The sequence below is a fragment of the Rhinatrema bivittatum genome, unplaced genomic scaffold, assembly GCF_901001135.1.
Source record: "Rhinatrema bivittatum unplaced genomic scaffold, aRhiBiv1.1, whole genome shotgun sequence".
NCBI classification, from domain to species: domain Eukaryota; kingdom Metazoa; phylum Chordata; class Amphibia; order Gymnophiona; family Rhinatrematidae; genus Rhinatrema; species Rhinatrema bivittatum.
This window is the reverse complement of record NW_021820838.1, coordinates 125,697-145,286: the sequence shown is the minus strand read 5'-3', so window position 1 is coordinate 145,286 and position 19,590 is coordinate 125,697. Positions and strand designations below refer to the sequence as shown.

Genomic DNA, 19,590 nt, shown 5'->3' with positions numbered 1-19,590 from the left:
AGGAGTCAGCACTGACTTTAATAGGACCCCAAGTGGACCCGGGGCAGGGAAAAGGCACTTTAGAGCCCCTCCTGAGTGTCGGGAGAGAGATCAGGAATCGCTCAAACGTTGGTGCCTCGGGTTTTGTGTGCAATTAGTTTCCAGTCACGGTCGTCCCACACTGAGTCTGGGTTTTCTGACAGTGACTTACTTACACGCAAAAACTCTGCCCTCTGCGCCCCAGCACTTCGAGGTCCCCTGAAATACAGTCCTGCCCTGGCACTGGATGTTATGTGACTGTGAATTATTTACACCCTCGCGCTGCCGAGTCCTGCAGAAGGTGCTGAGGGTTTCTGGTTTGCGTTTCAGGTCTCAGTAACCTTTGAGGACGTCGCTGTCTCTTTCTCCCAGGAGGAGTGGGAGTCTTTACAGGAATGGCAGAAGGAGCTTTACAAGGAGGTGATGAAGGAGAATTATCAGACCCTCTTCTCACTGGGTAAGGAGCACTTTAAAAATTCCTGTCTTTAGGAGGGGGAGCACAGAATATTTAATTGAGTGAAACTGGATCTTCATAGCTCTTGTAGGGAGAGAGAGTCGTGGTCATAGCTCAGGGGTGACTGCTGGTGGCTACATTCAGGGTCCATGTTTGCAGGGTCTCAGAAGGAGCTCTGATGTATGATCCCAACCCCTTCCTCTCCAGATCTGGACCCTCACTGCAATGAGCTGGCTAATATTTTGGGAGGGTTATAAACTGGGGGGGGGGTGAGAGAAATTACCAGGTATTTGGGAATGAAGACTCTCGGCACCAGTCCTAACCCAAGTTCATATTGAACTGCAAGTACAAAAATGAAGGAGAAAACTTCCAGGTCACAAAAAGTAAAGAAAGAGAAAGTATTTCTTAATAATTGTAGTGAGGGTGGAGGAAGGGAATGGGGATAAATGAGGGAGAGGAGGTGGGAGGGGAGTGTAACAGGATAGACAGGGAAAGTATTTCTTTATTTTATTTAATGTTTTTTATATACTGACATTCGTTAAGAAAACATCACATTGGTTTCCATAAAACGAGAAATCAGCCAACGGGGCTTTACATTGTAACTGATAGTCTGGGGAGGGGGGGGGGAGAGGGGGAAACAGTGGGATATTATGAACAGTACTTGTCATTAAATGCGGAGCAAATTATGTACAATCAAAAGTATGTACAATCAACATTATGTACAATCGGTATACAGGAAGGATACAAAATTGTGTATACGCAATATGTAGGAGGGAGAGATGAAGGGGTTGGAAGTGCTGCGTAAAGGCAAAAAAGAGGGGGCAAAGAGAGGCAGGGGGAAAGATTAAAGGAGGAGAGAAGTATGAAGCATTATGTATATGTATCAAGGGTGGAGAGATGGAGTAGGGGGGTTGGAGGGTAGATGGAGGGGGAGGGGTGACAGGGAAGAGGTATTAAGAGAGAAGACGAAGGGGATAGCGGAGATAAGGGGTAGGTTAGGTATCAAGTGGGATAGGTACCATGTGTAGGCACGTGTGAACAGCCATGTCTTAAGTTTCTGTCTGAATTTCTTCGGGCAAATCTTAAGGCGTAAATTGATAGGCATTGAGTTCCATAGGGAGGGGCCGGCTAAGGAGATTGATTGTTGTTTGGTGGATGTGAGTAGTGAGAGTTTGGGAGAGGGAGTGTGGATGGTTGCAAGATGGGGCGTTCTAATGGGTCCAGTAGTAGAGCAGAGATGGAGAGTGTCAGTGAACCAAAGCATATTTGGATTGTGGATGGCTTTGTGTATGAGAGTAAGGGTCTTGAATTGGATTCTTGAGGTAATGGGGAGCCAGTGGAGTTGTTTGAGGATGGGTGTAATGTGTTCCTTTCTGCATGTACCTGTCAGTATGCTTGCAGTTGCATTTTGTAGCAGCTGCAATGGAGATGTGGTGTTTTTAGGAAGACCTAGGAGAAGTGCATTAGAGTAGTCTAGTTTAGATAGCATGAGGGGCCTGTAGGACTGTTCTAAAGTCACTAGGATGTAGAATAGACTTAAGTTTTTTTAGAATGTGTAGCTTATGGCAGCATTCTTTGAGGATGGAGGAGATAAATTTCTGTAGGTTGAATTGTGTGTCAAGGGTAACTCCTAAGTCCCTTAGGTTTTGTGAGAAGACTGGGAGGGCAATGGGTGAGTTTGTGGCGGTGTGTAGCGGGTTGAGGTGTTGGGGTGCAATAATCATAAGTTCGGTTTTGTTAGTATTAAGGGCTAGGTTGAGTTGGCTGTTAATGGAGGAGAGGGCACTTTCCCATTTTATTAGGGCATTGGATAAGGTGTCAGTGATGGGTATGAGAATTTTCACATCGTCTGCATAGATAAAATGTGGGAGGCCAAGACTCAAAAGTAGGTGGCAGAGAGGAAGGAGGTATATGTTAAAGAGTGTAGAGGATAGGGAGGAGCCTTGGGTATGCCCCTTGTTATGCTCATGGGTTTGGATTCGTGATTTTCGATTTTTACTTTGAAGTGTCTGTCACTTATGTATGATTTGAACCAGTGGAGGGGGATCCCTGATATGCCAATTTCAGACAGCCTGTCGAGTAGTATGGAGTGATTAATAGTGTCGAAGGCTGCGGAGATGTCTAATAGTGCTAAAATGTAGGTGTGACCCTTGTCTAGGCCCCTAATGATGTAGTCAGAGAGGGAGGTCAAGAGGGTTTCGGTACTAAAGTGTTTTCGAAAACCGTGTTGTGATGGAAAGAGTATCTGGTGCTGATCTAGGTAGTTAGATAGCTGTGTGTTGACAGTTTTTTCAAGAATTTTGGCAAGGAAGGGTAGATTGGAAATGGGGCGGTAGTTTGATAAGTCAGTTGGGTTGAGTTTTGGTTTCTTTAGGATAGGCTTTACCATGGCTAGTTTAAGCTGGTTGGGTACATTTCCAGTGGTCATGGAAGTGTTAATGATGTCGGCTAGCGGTTGGGCAATGCAGTCTGGGATAGATAAAAGAACTTTGGGTGGGAGGCAGGTCTCATTATCTTTAGTGTTGAAATGATTTCCGAGGCAGATGTGGTCTCGAATGTGTTCATTTTAGCGTCCGAGGATAGTGGGGGAAGTTTGGGTGTGGATGAGATGGGAAAGCGCGTGGTAAGGTTGGTTATTTTATTATGGAAAAATTGAGCAAGCTTGTCACATTTGGTTTTGGTTTCTTCGCAGTGTGTAATCTTTGGTGATGTTCTAGTTAGGTCAGAGATGAGCGAGAAAAGGGCTTTGGGATTGAATTGAAAATTGTGTATTCTGATGGCGTAGTGATCTCATTTGGTTTTGAGAGTGTTTGATCTGTATGCGTGAAGGATCTTTGCGCCATTTTTTTTCTTGAGTTCTGAGTTGGTGTTTTAAACGTTTTAGTTCAGAGGTGTACCATGGTTGTTTTGATTTTATAGATGTCCAGATTTCTTTTGTTATTAATGGACAGAGTTTGTTGGCTGCATCGTTAGTGATGAGGTTCCAAGAGGTGATGGTGGATTGGGGGTCAGAGAGGTCTAGTTGTTGGAGGTTGTCAGTAAGGGTGTCTATGAGGTCATCTATGGGGCATGATTTCCTGAATTGTATAGTGGTTTTTGTATTAGAGGGTTTAGGGATATTTTTTATTGTGCAGGTAGTTTTAATGAGAAAGTGGTCGGACCAGGGTACAGGTGTGTAAGTGGGTGGGTTTGGGCGGAGAAAGGAGTTCATGAAAATAAGGTCGAGGGAGTGGCCTGCTCTGTGGGTAGGGTTGGTTATGATTTGTTGGAAGTCCATGGCATTGAGGGAAGCAAGGAGCAACTCACAGCTGTGAGAGAGGGGAAGAGAGTCAATGTGGAGGTTGAAGTCTCCAAGCACGATGGTGGGTGTGTCTCTGGAAATGTTTGCTGCGATGCATTCTATGATTGGGGAAATGTTGGAATCTAAGGTACCGGGGGGGGGGGGTATATATTAGGCATATTTGGAGATGCGGAGATTTGAAGAGACCCACTTCATATATGGGTGGGAGGTTGACTGGGAATTGCTTTAGCTTGAGATATTTCTTAGAAGCCAGGAGGAGGCCCCCACCTCTTTTTTTTTTTTTGGTCTGGGGATGGAGTAGATATCATATTCTATGATGGGAAGTTGGTTGAGGAGGACAGTATCAGTTTCCTTTAACCATGTCTCTGTTATGACGCAGATATCAGGTTTTTCTTCAAGGAGCAGGTCATTTAGAATGAGGGTTTTTTTGGTTAGGGGTTGTGAGTTGATCAGGAGCATGGTAAGGGTTGTGATGCTAAGGAATTGTGTGAGTGGGGTGAGCATGACTGGGAGGAGTGAACTTGGTTGTGGGTGTGAGTGTGGGCGGCAGAGAGATGTGTGTCTGTGGTGATTGTATCTAAGTTTGCGTATGGGGAAAGAAGCCATTTGGACAAGGCTGGGAGGAGAGCGGCTATAAGGCTTAGGAGAGCGCTAGTGTGTAGGGGGGAGTGGCGAGCAGGGGGGGAGGGTGTGAGGGAGTGGGACTGGATGAGGTTTAGTCTAAGATGATGTGGAGTTGCAACTGCTGGAGGAGGGGAGAGAGGGTGCTAATGGCGGTGGGAGGGGAGTGTAACAGGATAGAAAGGGAAAGTATTTTTTAGTAGTTGTAGTGAGGAAGAGGAGGGGATGGGGATAAATGAGGGAGAGGAGGTGGGAGGGAGTGGGAGGGGAGTGTAACAGGATGGAAAGGGAAAATATTTCTTAGTAATTGTAGTGAGGAAGAGAAGGGAGGAGGATGGGGAGATAAATAAGGGAAGAGAGGGAGTGAAGAGTTGCAGACAGTGGAAGGACAAACAGACAGACTCCTGACATTGGGAGAAGAGTCTGAGACTTTGATTTATCTCTAGAGTGCGTAGTAAACTTGACTAACAGAGCTCTGTAACCCTTATCATCCTGGAGGAAGCTGGACCCTCTGCGGGCAGTGGTCTCTCTTGTTAGACTGGCATAAGAGTCATCCACAGATGAAGTTGGTGCGTGAGCTTTTGAGACCCCGCAGTTCCTTCTTCAGGTGTGAGCACAGGGTATCCTTAGCCTAACAGAATCAAATCTGCATCAGGTCACGCTTAGTTCATGCATGTACAATGTACGGTATTCATACATGTTGTGAGGGGGTAACTGTTCTTGTAATAGTTACACAGAGGCTTTCTGGCAGTTTTGGACTCCTGGTCTTTCTGTAGCCCTCACCCTCCACACTACCTGTTGTGTCCCTCCTGATCCTACCTGTCTCTGGTCTCCCTTATCTGTGCCTCTGGTATCTGCCCCTAACCTGCTCCATTTCTGTCACTGAGCTGGTTTCTCCCACCTCTGGTCGGCTTTCCCAGGCCTTCACCGCCCTCTCAGTCAAGAAATGTTTCCTCCGAGTCTCCCTCCTTCCATCTCTGTATTATTTCCATTCAGTACATGTTCTCTTCGTAAACTAACCAATGATATTATGCGGAGTGACTCTGGGAAACCTAATGCAGCGTTCTTGCCCAGAAACAGGCTCTCCCTCCGTCACCCCTGAGATTATATCCCACATTGAACGAGGGGAAGAGCCGTACATCAGGGATGTGTCGGGATCAGAGGAAGGAGGAACTGGGAAAAGCAGCTGCTCAGGTGAGTGCAGACATAGGAGGGACCGGGGTAAAACTGCTGAGCTGAGGAGTGGGAGGAGCAGCTGGAAAGTGCAGAGACCCTCTCACAAGCTCCTCTGCAGATCCCTGTAATCACTCACAGGGTTTCTGTGGCAGGCATTGGTTGTGTCTGTGTCTTGTATTTATATTCACATACCCAAAGCCGCAGGGTGTGTGATTTACATAATAGGATCTATCCCCAGAATATCTATTTTTTATGCACAGAATCCATACTTTTATATGCTCGAGCCCCCTGACAAATGTATAATAGCAATTTATGTGCATAAAACTTTGTTTTATGGAGGTAATTTTCAGAGAGTTACGCACTGGTTGGTGTGTAAGTAGCATGTACGCTTGTGTGCAATTTTGTGATGCTCCAGAGTCGCATGTACTCGCAGTGCTGCATATAAATGTGAGCAGGTAAGATAAGGGGTGATTGGGGGTTCAGAAGTACACACTCAGGTGCTGCTTTCAAGCGCTCTACGGGCATTCAGTACCGAACTTGTCTGTGCATCTTTCCACCTGCTACTTGACTCTCAGAAATCACGCTGTCTCTTCTCTGCAGCTTTGGGGTGGATTTCCTGGTGAACTGGTGGGGGATCAGAGCGAAGGTACTGGAGGGTCTGGGTCAACTGGTGGAGGTGTCTGCGCACTGTTGAACCCAAGTACTTTCGCATGTAAGTATTTTCAGAAGTGGATGTTCCTGTTCTTGCTCCAGATCAGTCCAGACTCCTGGGTTTATGCCTCCCTGCCAGCAGATGGAGACAGAGAGAGTTTCTCTGACACTGCCTCATAAACCCCAGTGCCACCTACAGTTCCCTGTACGTACCAGGATCAGTCCAGACAGCTGGTTATGCCTCCCCTCCAGCAGATGGAGTCAGAGAGAAAACTGAAAGCACCCCCTAGATATACTGGTGTGCCACCTGCGATCCTCCAGTATATTCTCTGACTCCAGCAGATTGAGAGGCATAACCTGCGGTCCTGGTCTGGTTAGTTTGTGGCTGAGCAGGCCAATTGTGTGGAGGCTGCGGTCGCTTATACCGCGGATGCATTATATGATCTACTGCGTACTTCGGCCCGCATCATGTCCTCGGCTGTTTCGGCTCGGAGGTTGCTGTGGCTCCGTCGTTGGGCGGCGGATGCCACCTCAAAGGCGAGATTAGGCTCCTTTCCTTTTAAGGGCAAGTTGCTTTTTGGGGAGGAGTTGGATCAGCTTATTAAGGACCTGGGCGACAACAAGGTGTATAAGTTGCCGGAGGATAAGCCGCGTCCATCACGGCCGTTTGGGAATGCTAGGACTCGTTTTCGGGGTCAACGGCGTTTTCGTGCGGGACGAGGAGGTGCCTTTTCCCAGAGACAACAGGCTACGAGGAACCAGTCTTGGACCCCTTCCTTTCGGGGCAGGAGGCCTCAACGTGGAGGCTCCTCACAAAGCTTTCCTGCCATTAAGCCCGCGCAATGAAGGTGCGCAGGCCCATTCCTCCGTTCCCGTTATCGGAGGACGGCTGTCCCGGTTTTGGGAGGAATGGGTCAAGATAACTTCGGATCAATGGGTCCTCGACGTCGTCCGGTACGGTTACGAGTTGGATTTTGTACGTCCCCTCCGGGATCTCTTTCTGGTATCGCCGTGCGGTCCGATGGAAAAGAGGCTGGCTATAGCTCAGACGCTCGATCACTTACAGGCTCTGGGGGCGGTGACTCCGGTTCCACCGGACCAGTTGCGAACAGGTCGGTATTCCATTTATTTTCTGGTTCCCAAAAAGGAGGGTACTTTCCGACCCATCCTGGATCTCAAAGGGGTAAACAAGGCCCTGCGAGTGCCTCGCTTTCGGATGGAGACTCTACGGTCTGTTATTGCGGCCGTCCACAAGGGAGAATATTTGGCTTCTTTGGACTTGACGGAGGCTTATCTCCATATCGGTATCCGAGAGCGTCATCAGCGGTTTCTACGCTTCATGGTGCTAGGGTCCCATTACCAGTTCTGTGCCCTCCCTTTCGGTCTGGCCACCGCGCCGCGCGTGTTCACCAAGGTGCTCGTCGTGGTCGCGGCTTCTCTTCGTCGGCAGGGGGTACTTGTGCACCCTTACCTCGACGATTGGCTCATCAGAGCAAAGTCGCACGCGGCTTGCAAGCGGGCAGTTTCCCTGGTAGTGAGTCAACTTCAGTCGTTGGGTTGGGTAGTCAACTTCGCGAAAAGCAGACTCGAACCGACGCAACAACTGGAGTTTTTGGGTGCGCGCTTCGATACCTCGGTGGGCAAGGTTTTTCTTCCTCAGCAGCGCATGTTCAATCTCATGGCCCTGGTCCGACGTTTGCTGGATCTCCCATCTCCCACGGTGTGGGATCATGTACAGCTTATTGGTCATATGGTATCTACTATGGAGATGGTACCATGGGCCTTCGCGCATATGCGGCCTTTACAGAGATCTCTGCTTTCTCGATGGGATCCCAGATCGGAGGATTACGGTCTGGAACTCCCTCTACTGGAGGAGGCCCGCTCCAGTTTCGCCTGGTGGCTCAATCCGAACAACCTGCTCCAAGGAGTGACCCTAGAACCCCCATCTTGGCTGGTGGTGACTACGGATGCCAGTCTGTCGGGTTGGGGGGGCGGTCTGCCAGTCCCGAGCTGTTCAGGGCACCTGGACAGCACGCCAGTCCACGTGGTCCATCAACCGCCTGGAAACCAGGGCGGTGCGTCTAGCCTTGCGTCGCCTCCTTCCACTGGTAAGCGGCCGGGCGGTCCGAATTCTGTCAGACAACGCGACTACAGTGGCGTACATAGATCGGCAGGGAGGCACGAAAAGTCGTGCGGTAGCGATAGAGGCCGCGCTGCTGATGACTTGGGCGGAGCGCCACCTATCGCGTCTAGCGGCCTCCCACATTGCCGGCGTAGACAACGTGCAGGCGGACTACCTCAGTCGACAACATCTGGATCCCGGCGAATGGGAGCTTTCGCCGGAGGCGATGATGCTCATCGTTCAGCGGTGGGGGCTTCCGCACCTCGATCTCATGGCGACTCGGGCGAATGCGAAGGCGGCGCGGTTTTTCAGTCGAAGAAGAGAGCACGCGTCGGAAGGAGTGGATGCGCTGGTACTGCCGTGGCCCCGTAACATCCTTCTGTACGTGTTTCCACCGTGGCCCCTGGTGGGGAAGGTGTTACGCCGCATAGAGTCCCATCAAGGTCCGGTGATTCTCGTGGCTCCGGAATGGCCACGTCGTCCATGGTTCGCGGATCTAGTCAACCTGGCGGTGGACGGCCCTCTACGGTTAGGTCATCTTCCCAACCTTCTGAGTCAGGGTCCAGTGGTTTTCGAGCTGGCGGATCGATTTTGTCTGGCGGCCTGGCTTATGAGCGGAAACAGTTGAGGAAACGTGGTTACTCGGACGCGGTGGTGTCTACCCTGCTTCGAGCGCGTCGGTCTTCTACTACTCTTGCTTACGCTAGGGTTTGGAAGGTCTTCCATGCTTGGTGCGCCGGATTGGGTATCACGCCTAAGCGTTCGACGGTCCCTCAGATCCTCATGTTCTTGCAGGAGGGCCTGACGAAAGGGTTGGCCTATAATTCGCTTCGTGTCCAGGTGGCGGCTCTGGGATGCTTAAGAGGTCAGTTGGACGGGTCTTCCCTTGCGTGTCATCCAGATGTAGCTCGGTTCTTGCGAGGGGTTAGGAACTTGCGTCCTCCTCTTCGGCTTCCCTGTCCTTCCTGGAACTTGAATTTGGTACTCCGTGGTTTGTGTGTGGCTCCGTTTGAGCCTCTACACTCGGCTTCGTTGAAGGATCTGACCCTCAAGACGGTTTTTCTTGTGGCTATTTCCTCGGCTCGGAGAGTGTCGGAGCTCCAGGCTCTTTCTTGCAGGGAACCGTTTTTGCGTATTTCTGATTCGGGTGTTTCCTTGCGAACCGTGCCGTCCTTTTTACCTAAGGTGGTCTCGGCGTTTCATGTCAACCAGACGGTTGAGCTACCCTCCTTCTCGGCGGAGGACTTGCGGTCTCCTCCAGGTAAGGACTTGCGACGTCTGGACGTCCGACGAGTTCTCCTGCGATATTTGGAGGTTACCAACGAATTTCGAAAGTCGGATCATCTCTTCGTGTTGTGGAATGGGCCCAAGAAGGGGCTGCCGGCGTCTAAGGCTACGATTGCGCGGTGGTTGAAGGGGGCCATTGCGTACACATACATTGGCTGCGGTAAATCTGTTCCGGATGGGCTCAAGGCTCATTCGTTGCGTGCTCAGGCGACTTCGTGGGCGGAGAATCGATTGGTCTCTTCCCAAGAGATATGTAGGGCGGCCACTTGGAAATCTTGGCATACCTTTGCCAGGCATTATCGCCTGGATGTCAGGGGTCCGTCCTTACAGTCGTTTGGTAGCAGCGTGCTTCGAGCGGGACTCTTAGGGTCCCACCCCAGTTAAGGCGGCTTGGGTACATCCCAGCTGTCTGGACTGATCCTGGTACGTACAGGGAAAGGAAAATTAGGTTCTTACCTTTGCTAATTTTCGTTCCTGTAGTACCATGGATCAGTCCAGACGCCCGCCCGTTTCTTTCTGGGAGTCCGCTCGGCTATTATTCTCTTCTTTCAGGTCTCTACGATGCGGTTGCAGCGTTTCTTCGCTCTACCTTTGTTTTGTGGTTTGTTGCCTATACCACTTGTTGTTATGTTTGTTTGTCTGTTTTCTTCTGAAGGTTACTGTTTGATCTGACCTCTACGATGCGCTACTCTCAGTTGAGTTTGGAAATTTTGGGGGTGGCATTTAGGGTTGGTTGGATTCTTTGTTCTGCTTTGATATCTCATATACTGAAGGATCGCAGGTGGCACACCAGTATATCTAGGGGGTGCTTTCAGTTTTCTCTCTGACTCCATCTGCTGGAGGGGAGGCATAACCAGCTGTCTGGACTGATCCATGGTACTACAGGAACGAAAATTAGCAAAGGTAAGAACCTAATTTTCCTTTCCTTAGTATTTCTCTGTCTCCAGCAGTTGGTAGAATATAGTGTGAAACCTGCAGTCTGGAGAAGGAAAAAAAAAAGATTTAGACGACAAGGAAAATTTCTGGATGCTCTCAGGGAGTTGTGATGTCCTGGTGGGGCCATTCTCTCTGGTTTGAGGTGGACAAGGTGCCAGTGGCTGACCCTTCTGGTAACTCGATCCGGAGATCTGTGGGGTGGACATCTGTTTGGTCCAGATCCCTCATCCCCCATCTCCTGCCAGACAGTGCTGGAACCTGCTTGCATTTCTGCTTTGCAAGCCCAGTGGAGCAGGAAAGTATCCCTTTTGTACCGTTTATCCTGGGCTGAGTCCCTAAAGTTTAGTTTGGGGGGGAAAAAAAAGAAGAAAGCATTTTTTTTTTTTTGCCTCGCTTTATTTTTTTCTCAGCAGCAGTTTTCCTTTAGCGATCAGGGGTGCAGGGCTGGTACCAGCAGTACTTTTCGAGGTCAACCTGGTAGTGCAGTATGGCAGCATGTCTCGGGCCACATGATGATGGCGAGTGACAAGGCCTGCCGTGCTTTTGGAGGATCGCGGTCATGGCTAAATCGCTCGAACTTGTGCGCCGGCTGTCTGTCAGTTGACGAAGGCACTTCGGGAGTGCCCGCTGCTCATTCCAAGCCTACTTCTGCTTTGCGGGTGTCCGGGCCTGCCACAGAGGTTTCCCCATCGGTGTGGGAATGGTAGCCATGTTAACTTCTCTGTCAGGGCTGGCAGCGTAGGCAGGAGAGGCCGAGGGATCCCCACCACAACTCTCACCTGCCATGGCCGGCACCTGGGATGGACAGGGAGGCTCAGAATTTGGAGAATTTCCCCCTTGATCAGGGCAGCTCTGATCTGGATGATTTTTCCCTGGATCGGGATTCTGAGGAGCCCCAGGATTTTTCTGGTTCGTTTTGCTTATGCACAAGGCTTATTTAGCAAGGAAATCAGCAGGGGGTCACTATAAGGTCACACTGCACAGTCGGTAAAGGGAGCCATGCCTGCCAAAAGAAAGCATTTTGTAAGTGTTTGGTTTTGGGTCTTTCCTCTCAGCCAGGTGGTACTGAGGGGGGTATCAATGACTCTTGAGGATCCTGATTCTGCAGCGGGGGATTCCACAGGGGGCCAGGACAATGCCTGATATGGCAAACCCAGACGGGGCCCCAGAGGAGGTTCCAGTGGCCAAAGGGAATGATCCCGAGGTGGTGCGCCTTTTTCACAGAGATGAACTCTGGCCTTTGATTCCGCATGTGCTTCAGAGCTGAGAATCCATATTCCACAGGAAGAGTCTGACTCGGAGGGAGCGGATCCCGTGTTGGATGTTTTACGTAGGCCAGCAAAAGCTTTTCCATTTCATAAGTCGGTGAAAAAGTTAGTAGTTCGGGAGTGGGACCCTCCTGATTCCGGCTTAAGGGTTGGTAGAGCTATGATGAAGCTATATTCGTTGATGGAGGAGATGTTGGAGCTTTTAGCTCTCTCTAAGGTTGATGCTTCGGTGTCGGTGGTCACCAAGAAGACCACTATTCCTATAGTGGGCTCTGCTGCTTTAAGAGATGTGCAAGATTGCAAGTTGGAGGTTCACCTCAAGAGAATCTTTGAGATTTTGGCCCTGGGTATAACAGTTGCGATTTGCAGCGGTTTTATGCATTGGGTCCAGCGGTTTTATGCATTGCAGCGGTTTTATGCATTTTATGCATTGCAGCGGTTTTATGCATTTGCAGCGGTTTTATGCATTGGGTCCAGCAGTTGCAGGAGACACAGGCTACATCAGGGGTGGCAGCACAGCAGGTTGATTGTTTAGAAGTGGCTGTGGCATTTGGGGCGGATGCCTTGTACAATCTGATCAGGAAATCTTCCGGGATCATGATGTCTGCAGTGTTGGTCAGAAGATTACTATGGTTACAGAACTGGTCAGCGGATGTTTCGTCCAAGTCTCGGCTGGGTGCTCTGCCATTAAAGGGCAAGCTTTTGTTCAGAGATGATTTGGAGCAGATAATGAAGCTTTTGGGAGAGTGCAAAGTTCATAAGTTACCGGAAGACAAACCAAAAGGCATATGGTTTTTTCCTGCTTAGGCACAGTATTGGAACAATAAGAGATTTCATGAAACTAAAGGTTCTTCGGGGCTTAAGAAGCAATCCGCAGCCAGAACTAGTCCTGGGGGGGTCAGTCCTTTTGAGGGGGGGGAGGGGCGGAAGACATCCCGGGACAACCTTGGTACAGTTGCAGAATGTGCGAAGTCCTTGCAATGAGCAAGGATGGCCCACTCTTTGGTTCCGGCCATTGGGAGGCGCTTTGTGCTCTTTTATGAGGAGTGGGCCAAAATTATCACAGACCAGTGAGTCCTAAGTGTGATAAAAGACGGCTAAGCATTAGAATTTGCTTGTCCAATACGAGACGCTTACATCATTTCCCCTTGCGCTCATCATGCCAAACGGGTAGCTGTTCAGGGGATGGTGGACCATTTGCGGCATCTGGGAGCTATTGTGGAGGTTCCTCGAAAGGAAAGATGAACAGGAAGGTACTCCATTTATTTCATACTGGCGAAAATGTAAGGACCGTTTCGCCAGATTTTAGATTTAAAGAAGCTGAATGCAGCTCTCAAGGTTCCTCATTTTCATATGGAGATCCTGAGGTCAGACATTGCGGCGAATACACAAAGAGGAGTTTTTGACGTCTCTGGACTTGAAAGAGGCTTATTTGCATATAGCCATCAGACCGGAACACCAGCAGTTTCTGAGGTTCATGATCCTAGGAGAATATTTTCAATTTTGGGCCCTTCCATTTGGACTGGCAAATGCTTTGCATATGTTTACCAAGGTGTGATGGTGGTAGTGGCATCGGTCTTATGAGTGTGCTAGTGCTTTCACATCTGGACGACTGGTTCATTCAAGCAAAGTCAGAGGACCTCTGTCGATAGCCAGTACAGAAAGGTCTGATATGTTTGAAGTCACTGGGCTGGGTGGGGAATCTAGCGAAGAACCATCTTGTTCCTTCTCAGACCCTGGAGTATCTGGGGCTGGGTTTGACATGCTGGCGGGGGAGAATGTTTCTCATGGAAGAGAGGATACTGAAGTTGCAGGGTCAGATTTGACACCTGTTGGAGGTTTCAATGCCCAAGGTCTGGGACTATTTACAAGTCCTGGGCTCTATGGTATTGACATTGGAGCTGGTGTCTTGGGCGTTCATGCATATGTGGCCTCTTCAGAGGGCTCTTCTCTCCAGGTGGAATCCGTTATCGGAGAAATTTCATCTTCCCCTTCCCCTTGAGGGGTAAGTCATGGAAAGTCTTTCTTGGTGGCTTATTGTGCCAGTCTGGAGCATGGTGTGGAATTAGATGTTCCGGACTGGGTGATACTTACCACCGATGCCAGCCTTTCGGGCTGGGGAGCAGTGTATCAGGATCAGGTGGTGCAGGGCCAGTGTTCAAAGAAAGAGGCTTCATGGTCTATTAATCAATTGATTAGAGACGAGGGCAGTGCGTTACGCTTTGCTTGCTTTTCTGCTACAGTTACGCAGTTGTCTGGTGCAGAACCAATCAGATAATGCAACAATGGTGGTCTCCATCATCCAACAGGGAAGAACCAAGAGTCGGGCGGGGGCTCGGGAGGCCCAGGATTTGATTTTTTGGGTGGAGTAGCACATAGAGCGGATAGCGGCATCCCACATCGCTGGGGTGGACAAAGTTCACGTAGATTTTCTCAGTCGGAGAAAGCTAGACCCCGGGGAGTAGGAACTGTTGGAGACAGCAATGCATCTCATTCACCAAAGATGGGGACATCTTCGTATGGACTTAATGGCAACCAGACTGAATGCCAAGGCATCTCATTTTTACAGCCGTCAAAGAGAGAACACAGGGCAGAAGGAATAAATGCTCTGATTCTACCATGGTCTCGAGATGTTCTTCTTTGTCTTTCCTCCATGGCACTGGTGGGCAAGTTGATATGGCGAATAGAGAAACATCTGGACAACGTGATTCTGGAGCTTCCTGAGTGGCCGCATTATCTATGGTTTGCAGATCTCGTCAACATGGCCATAGTTGATCCGCTGAGGTTTGGCCTTATGTCGAATTTCCTCTGCCAGGGCCCAATATTTTTGGATCAGGTAGTTCACTTATATCTCGCAGCCTGGCTCTTGAAAGGAATTGGCTGAGATGAAGGGGATATCCTGAAGCAGTTATTACCACATTATTGCAGACAAGGCGGCCTTCCATATCCTTGGTGTATGTGAGGATTTGGAGGGTTTTCCAGTCCTGGTGTATTGTAATGAGGTGCAGCCTGTTCACACTACTGCATTGCATATTTTGACCTTTCTACAGGAGGGTTTGGTCAAGGATCTGTCCTTTAATTATTTGAGAGTACAAATAGCAACTTTGGGCTGTCTCTGGGGTAAGGTGGAGGGATATCCATTGTCCATGCATCCGAATGCCATACGTTTTCTTCAGGGAGCAAAGAATTTGTATCCTCCAGTAAGGAAGGCTTGTCCATCTTGGAATCTTAATCTGAATCTTAGAGGATTGTATGAGGCTCTGTTCACACCACTGAGGGGGGCAACCTTAAAGGACTTGACTCTTAAAATGATCTTCCTGGTGGCTATTTGTTCGGCCAGAAGGATTTTCAAGCTCCAGGCTTTGTTGTGCTGAAATTCATTTCTGCAGATTTCAGTGTCAGGGATATCGTTATGCACAGTGCTCTCTTTTCTTCCAAAACTGGTTTCAGGGTTCCATGTTAATCAGACTGTGGAATTTCTGGCATTTCCAGATTTGGATCCTGCTGCGCCTCATGTAAGAGAACTTAGACTCTTGGACATGAGGTGTGCATTATTAAGGTATCTTAAAGTCACTAATGAGTTTCATAGATCAAATCACTTTTTTGTTTTGTTGAATTGTCCAAAGAAGGGGTGTTGAGCTTCAAAAACTACAATTGGGCGTTGGCTCAAAGAGGTAATGATGATGTCTAGATCCTTTTCCTGAATGGTGACTCCTAATGTGGAACCTTGCGTTGTATAGCTATTATTTGGGCTATATTTTCTATTTTATTGATCGCTAAATAAATTAAAGGCAATGTTATACGTTGTCTCTCTAGATCTTTCCAGAAATTTTAGGCTCATTCTCACATATCAAAGATTTGTCTACTTATTTTACTAACAGGTCCTGAAGCTGTCTGCTGACAACAAAATTATTATTTATTGCATTGCACAGTTGGAAAGTAGAATGGAGAGAAAAGAATCGTTGATATTTCAGATGAATAAAATGCAGCGACCCTCCTCCCCTATCTTTCCCACTCACTATTGTACCGCCATACCTGAAGGTATAGGAGCGTCGAGGATGTCAGATGAGAGAACGCTGCTGTCTGAGTTGTGTCATAAGAACATAAGTTCCATACTGGGTCAGACCGAGGTCCATCAAGCCCGACATCCTGTCTCTGAGGGAGGCTGATCTAGGTCACTAGCAGATCCCAAAAAGCAGATCTAATTCCTGCTACTCATTCCAGGGATAGCAATAGCTTTCTTTCCCTGTACATACCAGGATCAGTCCAGACGGTGGGTTATGTCCCCCGTCCAGCAGATGGAGTCATATCAGAGCTCGAGAGTGTCACCTCATCTACCAGCGCACCCTCTGCTGGAGCTCAGTATCTTTCTGACTCCAGCAGATGCGAGTTGGGGAATTCAGTGCTTCCCCAGTGTGACAGGTTTTGGTTTAGTTTCTCTCTATCATACAGTTCTTCCTGTCATTTTGTTGTTTCTCTAACAATTTGGATCAAGTTTAAAAAAAAAAAAAAAAAAAAAAAAGTTGAAAGTTAGTTTAATTTCTGAGGAGGCGTGCTTTCCTCTGTTCTGCCTCCTTCTGCGCTTTCCTCTCTTTACCTTCGGGGTAAGTGTGGTATTTCTTGTACAATTTTTTTCTTTTCAGCTGTTTTCTTTTTCGGTCGGCTCTGCCGGCCACTGTGCACTTCGGTCCCGCGGCCCGGCGAAATTTCTCGCGGGCCTGGGCACGCCGGCAGGGGGTCTCCCGCCGGCGCAGGAGGACTCGTTGACGGGTAGTGAGAGGCCTTTCGGCCCCCCCGTGGTGCGGTTTTACTTTTTGGCCCCCCCCCCGAGGCATTGTTTCTTCGCCGGCACGGCTATGCCGCGATTCTCCCGTTGTGAGTCTTGCGGAGACCCGGGGTCCCGTTTTTCGCGGGAGGGACTCTGCCCTCGATGCCTTCCCGATGGGGAAGGTGAGGCGCACACTTCGGGTGCGTTTCCGACGCCATCTTCGCCACAGCCCGGGAAGCGTGGGCCGGCCACCTCCTCGCCGAGGGCGGGAAGGGCGGCCATTTTAGAGGAGGATTTGTGCGCTGCAATTTCGCCTGAGGAGGAAGACGCAGTTAAGGGGCCCCCTCGCCTACACCGATGCCCCGAAGAAGGACGGCCTGCTCATCTGCATCAGGGGGACCCGGCTGCTGCTGCTGCGCCTCCCGGTCTACCATTTTTTTTCTCCGGATTTTATTTTAAAGATGCACACTGCATATTTGCAGGGCTTGGCAGATCCGGGAGGTGCTTCAGCTGGCCCTACGGCGCCCAAGGTTCCTAAGCTTGCGCTCGCCCCTCCAGGGTCCCTGCCTCCGGCTGGGGCAGTTCCCGGGACCTCGGCCTTGCCATCTCAGCCACGGCTGGTAGGAGCGGCTTCCCCATCGGGGTTTGATCCCTCGGATCCCTCGGACCCTTCACCCCCGGAGGGACAGGCGGAGGGTGACGATCCTCGCGCCTTGCGAATTTTTCACAAAGAAGAGCTAGAGGATCTTCTTCGGCAGACCCTGCAGGAGCTGAATCTGGATCCCCCACCGGACCCCCCGGCACCGGTGGCTCCGGCGATCGCGACGTCATCAAAGAAGGGGGACCCGGTGCTGGCCGCTCTCAGACCTCGGGCAAAGGATTTCCCAGTACATGAGTCTTTCCTGCAGCTCCTCACTGGGGAATGGGACGTCCCGGAGGCGTCGTTGAAGGTTTCCCGGGCCATGGAAAAATTATATCCCTTGCCGGAGGATTTCTTGGATTTCATTTGGTTTCCGAAAGTGGACTCAGCAGTCTCAGCGGTGACGAAAAGGACGACAATTCCCGTCACGGGCGGAACGGCCCTACGGGACACGCAGGACCGCAAGCTGGAGACGTTTCTCAAGAGGGTGTTTGAAGTTTCGGCCTTGGGAATGCGGGCCGTCATGTGTACTTCTTTGACTCAGAGGGCCAGCCTTCTCTGGGTCCAACGGCTCTTGACGTCCCAGCAGTTACCTCCGGAGGAAGCCGCCCAGGCCGACAGCCTGGAGTCTGCTATTGCTTACGGGGCGGATGCCCTGTATGATCTGTTCCGGGTACTGGCTCGGTCCATGGTTTCGGTGGTGGCGGCTCGGAGGCTCCTCTGGCTGCGTAATTGGTCTGCGGACGCCTCGTCCAAATCGAGCCTGGGATCCCTTCCTTTTCGGGGGAAGTTCCTCTTTGGCAATGATCTCGATGAAATCATCAAGTCGCTGGGGGAGAACTCGGTACATCGCCTGCCGGAAGACAGACAGCGCCCTTACCGAGCGTTTGCTTCCACTAGAACCAGGGCTAGAGCACAGCGGCGTTACAGGTCGTACCGACAGCCTGGTTCTCGCGCAGCTCCCAGTAGATCGCAGCCTTGGTCCCGTTCCTTTCGCGGGCGGCGTCCCGCGAGAGAGGCCTCGGGACAGGGAAATACCTCCACCAAGCCTTCCCAATGATGCCAGAGCGACCCACTCCTCCAGTCCGCCCATCGGGGGCAGACTCACGGCATTCTTCGAGGAGTGGGTAAGGATAACCTCAGACCAGTGGGTGCTGGACACCATACAACACGGTTACGCCTTGGAGTTTGTCCGTCCGCCAAGAGACAGGTTCGTCTTCTCCCCTTGCGGTTCCGATCTCAAGCGGATGGCGGTTCAACAGACGTTGGACCGGCTCCAGGACATCGAGGCTATTGTTCCTGTTCCCTCCGCCGAGGTGGGCTCGGGCCATTATTCCATCTACTTCGTAGTTCCCAAAAAGGACGATTCGTTCAGACCCATACTGGACTTAAAGGAAGTAAACCGCTCGCTGCGGGTCAGTCGGTTCCGCATGGAGACGTTGCGGTCGGTTATTGCAGCAATCCACCAGGGGGAGTTCCTGGCTTCTCTGGATCTGACAGAGGCGTACCTACACATCCCCATACGTCCGGACCACAGACGTTATCTCCGCTTCAAAGTTCTGGATCAGCATTTTCAGTTCCGGGCCCTGCCTTTCGGACTCGCGACAGCCCCACGAACTTTCACCAAGATAATGGTGGTGGTGGCGGCGGCCCTTCGACGGGAGGGGATCTTAGTACATCCCTACCTGGATGACTGGCTGGTGCGGGCAAAGTCCTTCTCGCATGGACAGGCTTCGGTGGCCAGGGTTTTGGAGATGCTTCGCTCTCTAGGCTGGGTGGTGAATCTGACCAAGAGTTCCCTAGTTCCCTCTCAGCGATTGGATTTTCTGGGAGCGACCTTCGACACTCAGCAGGGCATGGTCTTCCTACGAGCGGACAAGGCTCTCTCCTTGAGGGAGCACATCAGGCACTTCGCGTCTTTGACGGAACCCACCGCTTGGAATTATCTACAGCTTCTGGGAGTGATGGCATCCACCATAGACATGGTTCCCTGGGCATTTGCACACCTACGCCCACTGCAGGCGTCCCTGCTCTCTCGTTGGAAACCGGTGTCACAGGAGTATCAGGTGATTCTGCCTCTTCCTCAGTTGGCTCGCGACAGTCTAGAGTGGTGGCTGGTCCCGGCTCACCTGGCTCGCGGCGTCTCTCTAGAAGTTCCATCTTGGGTGGTGGTGACCACCGACGCCAGCCTCGTGGGGTGGGGCGCCGTCTGCGAGCGCAGCGCCATACAGGGGACATGGTCTCCGGTGGAGGCGAGGTGGCCGATCAATCGTCTGGAGACCAGGGCAGTGCGCCTCGCGCTGCAGCGTTTCCTCCCCCTGCTTCGGAACAGGGAGGTACGGATTCTC

At 50.7% G+C, this 19,590-nt stretch overlaps 1 protein-coding gene across 1 annotated transcript in view; it reads left to right on the top strand.

The window, feature by feature from the left end:
- Positions 1-348: 348 nt before the first annotated feature.
- LOC115082204 (myosin tail region-interacting protein MTI1-like) overlaps positions 349-19,590 on the top strand; it is a gene marked incomplete at its 5' end in the record, with an annotated part of 34,082 nt that continues 14,840 nt past the window's right edge. The window contains 2 exons of the mRNA XM_029586454.1: positions 349-475; positions 5,475-5,588. Of these exons, the coding sequence (XP_029442314.1) occupies positions 349-475; positions 5,475-5,588 (241 nt within the window). The remainder of the gene's footprint in view (positions 476-5,474; positions 5,589-19,590) is intronic.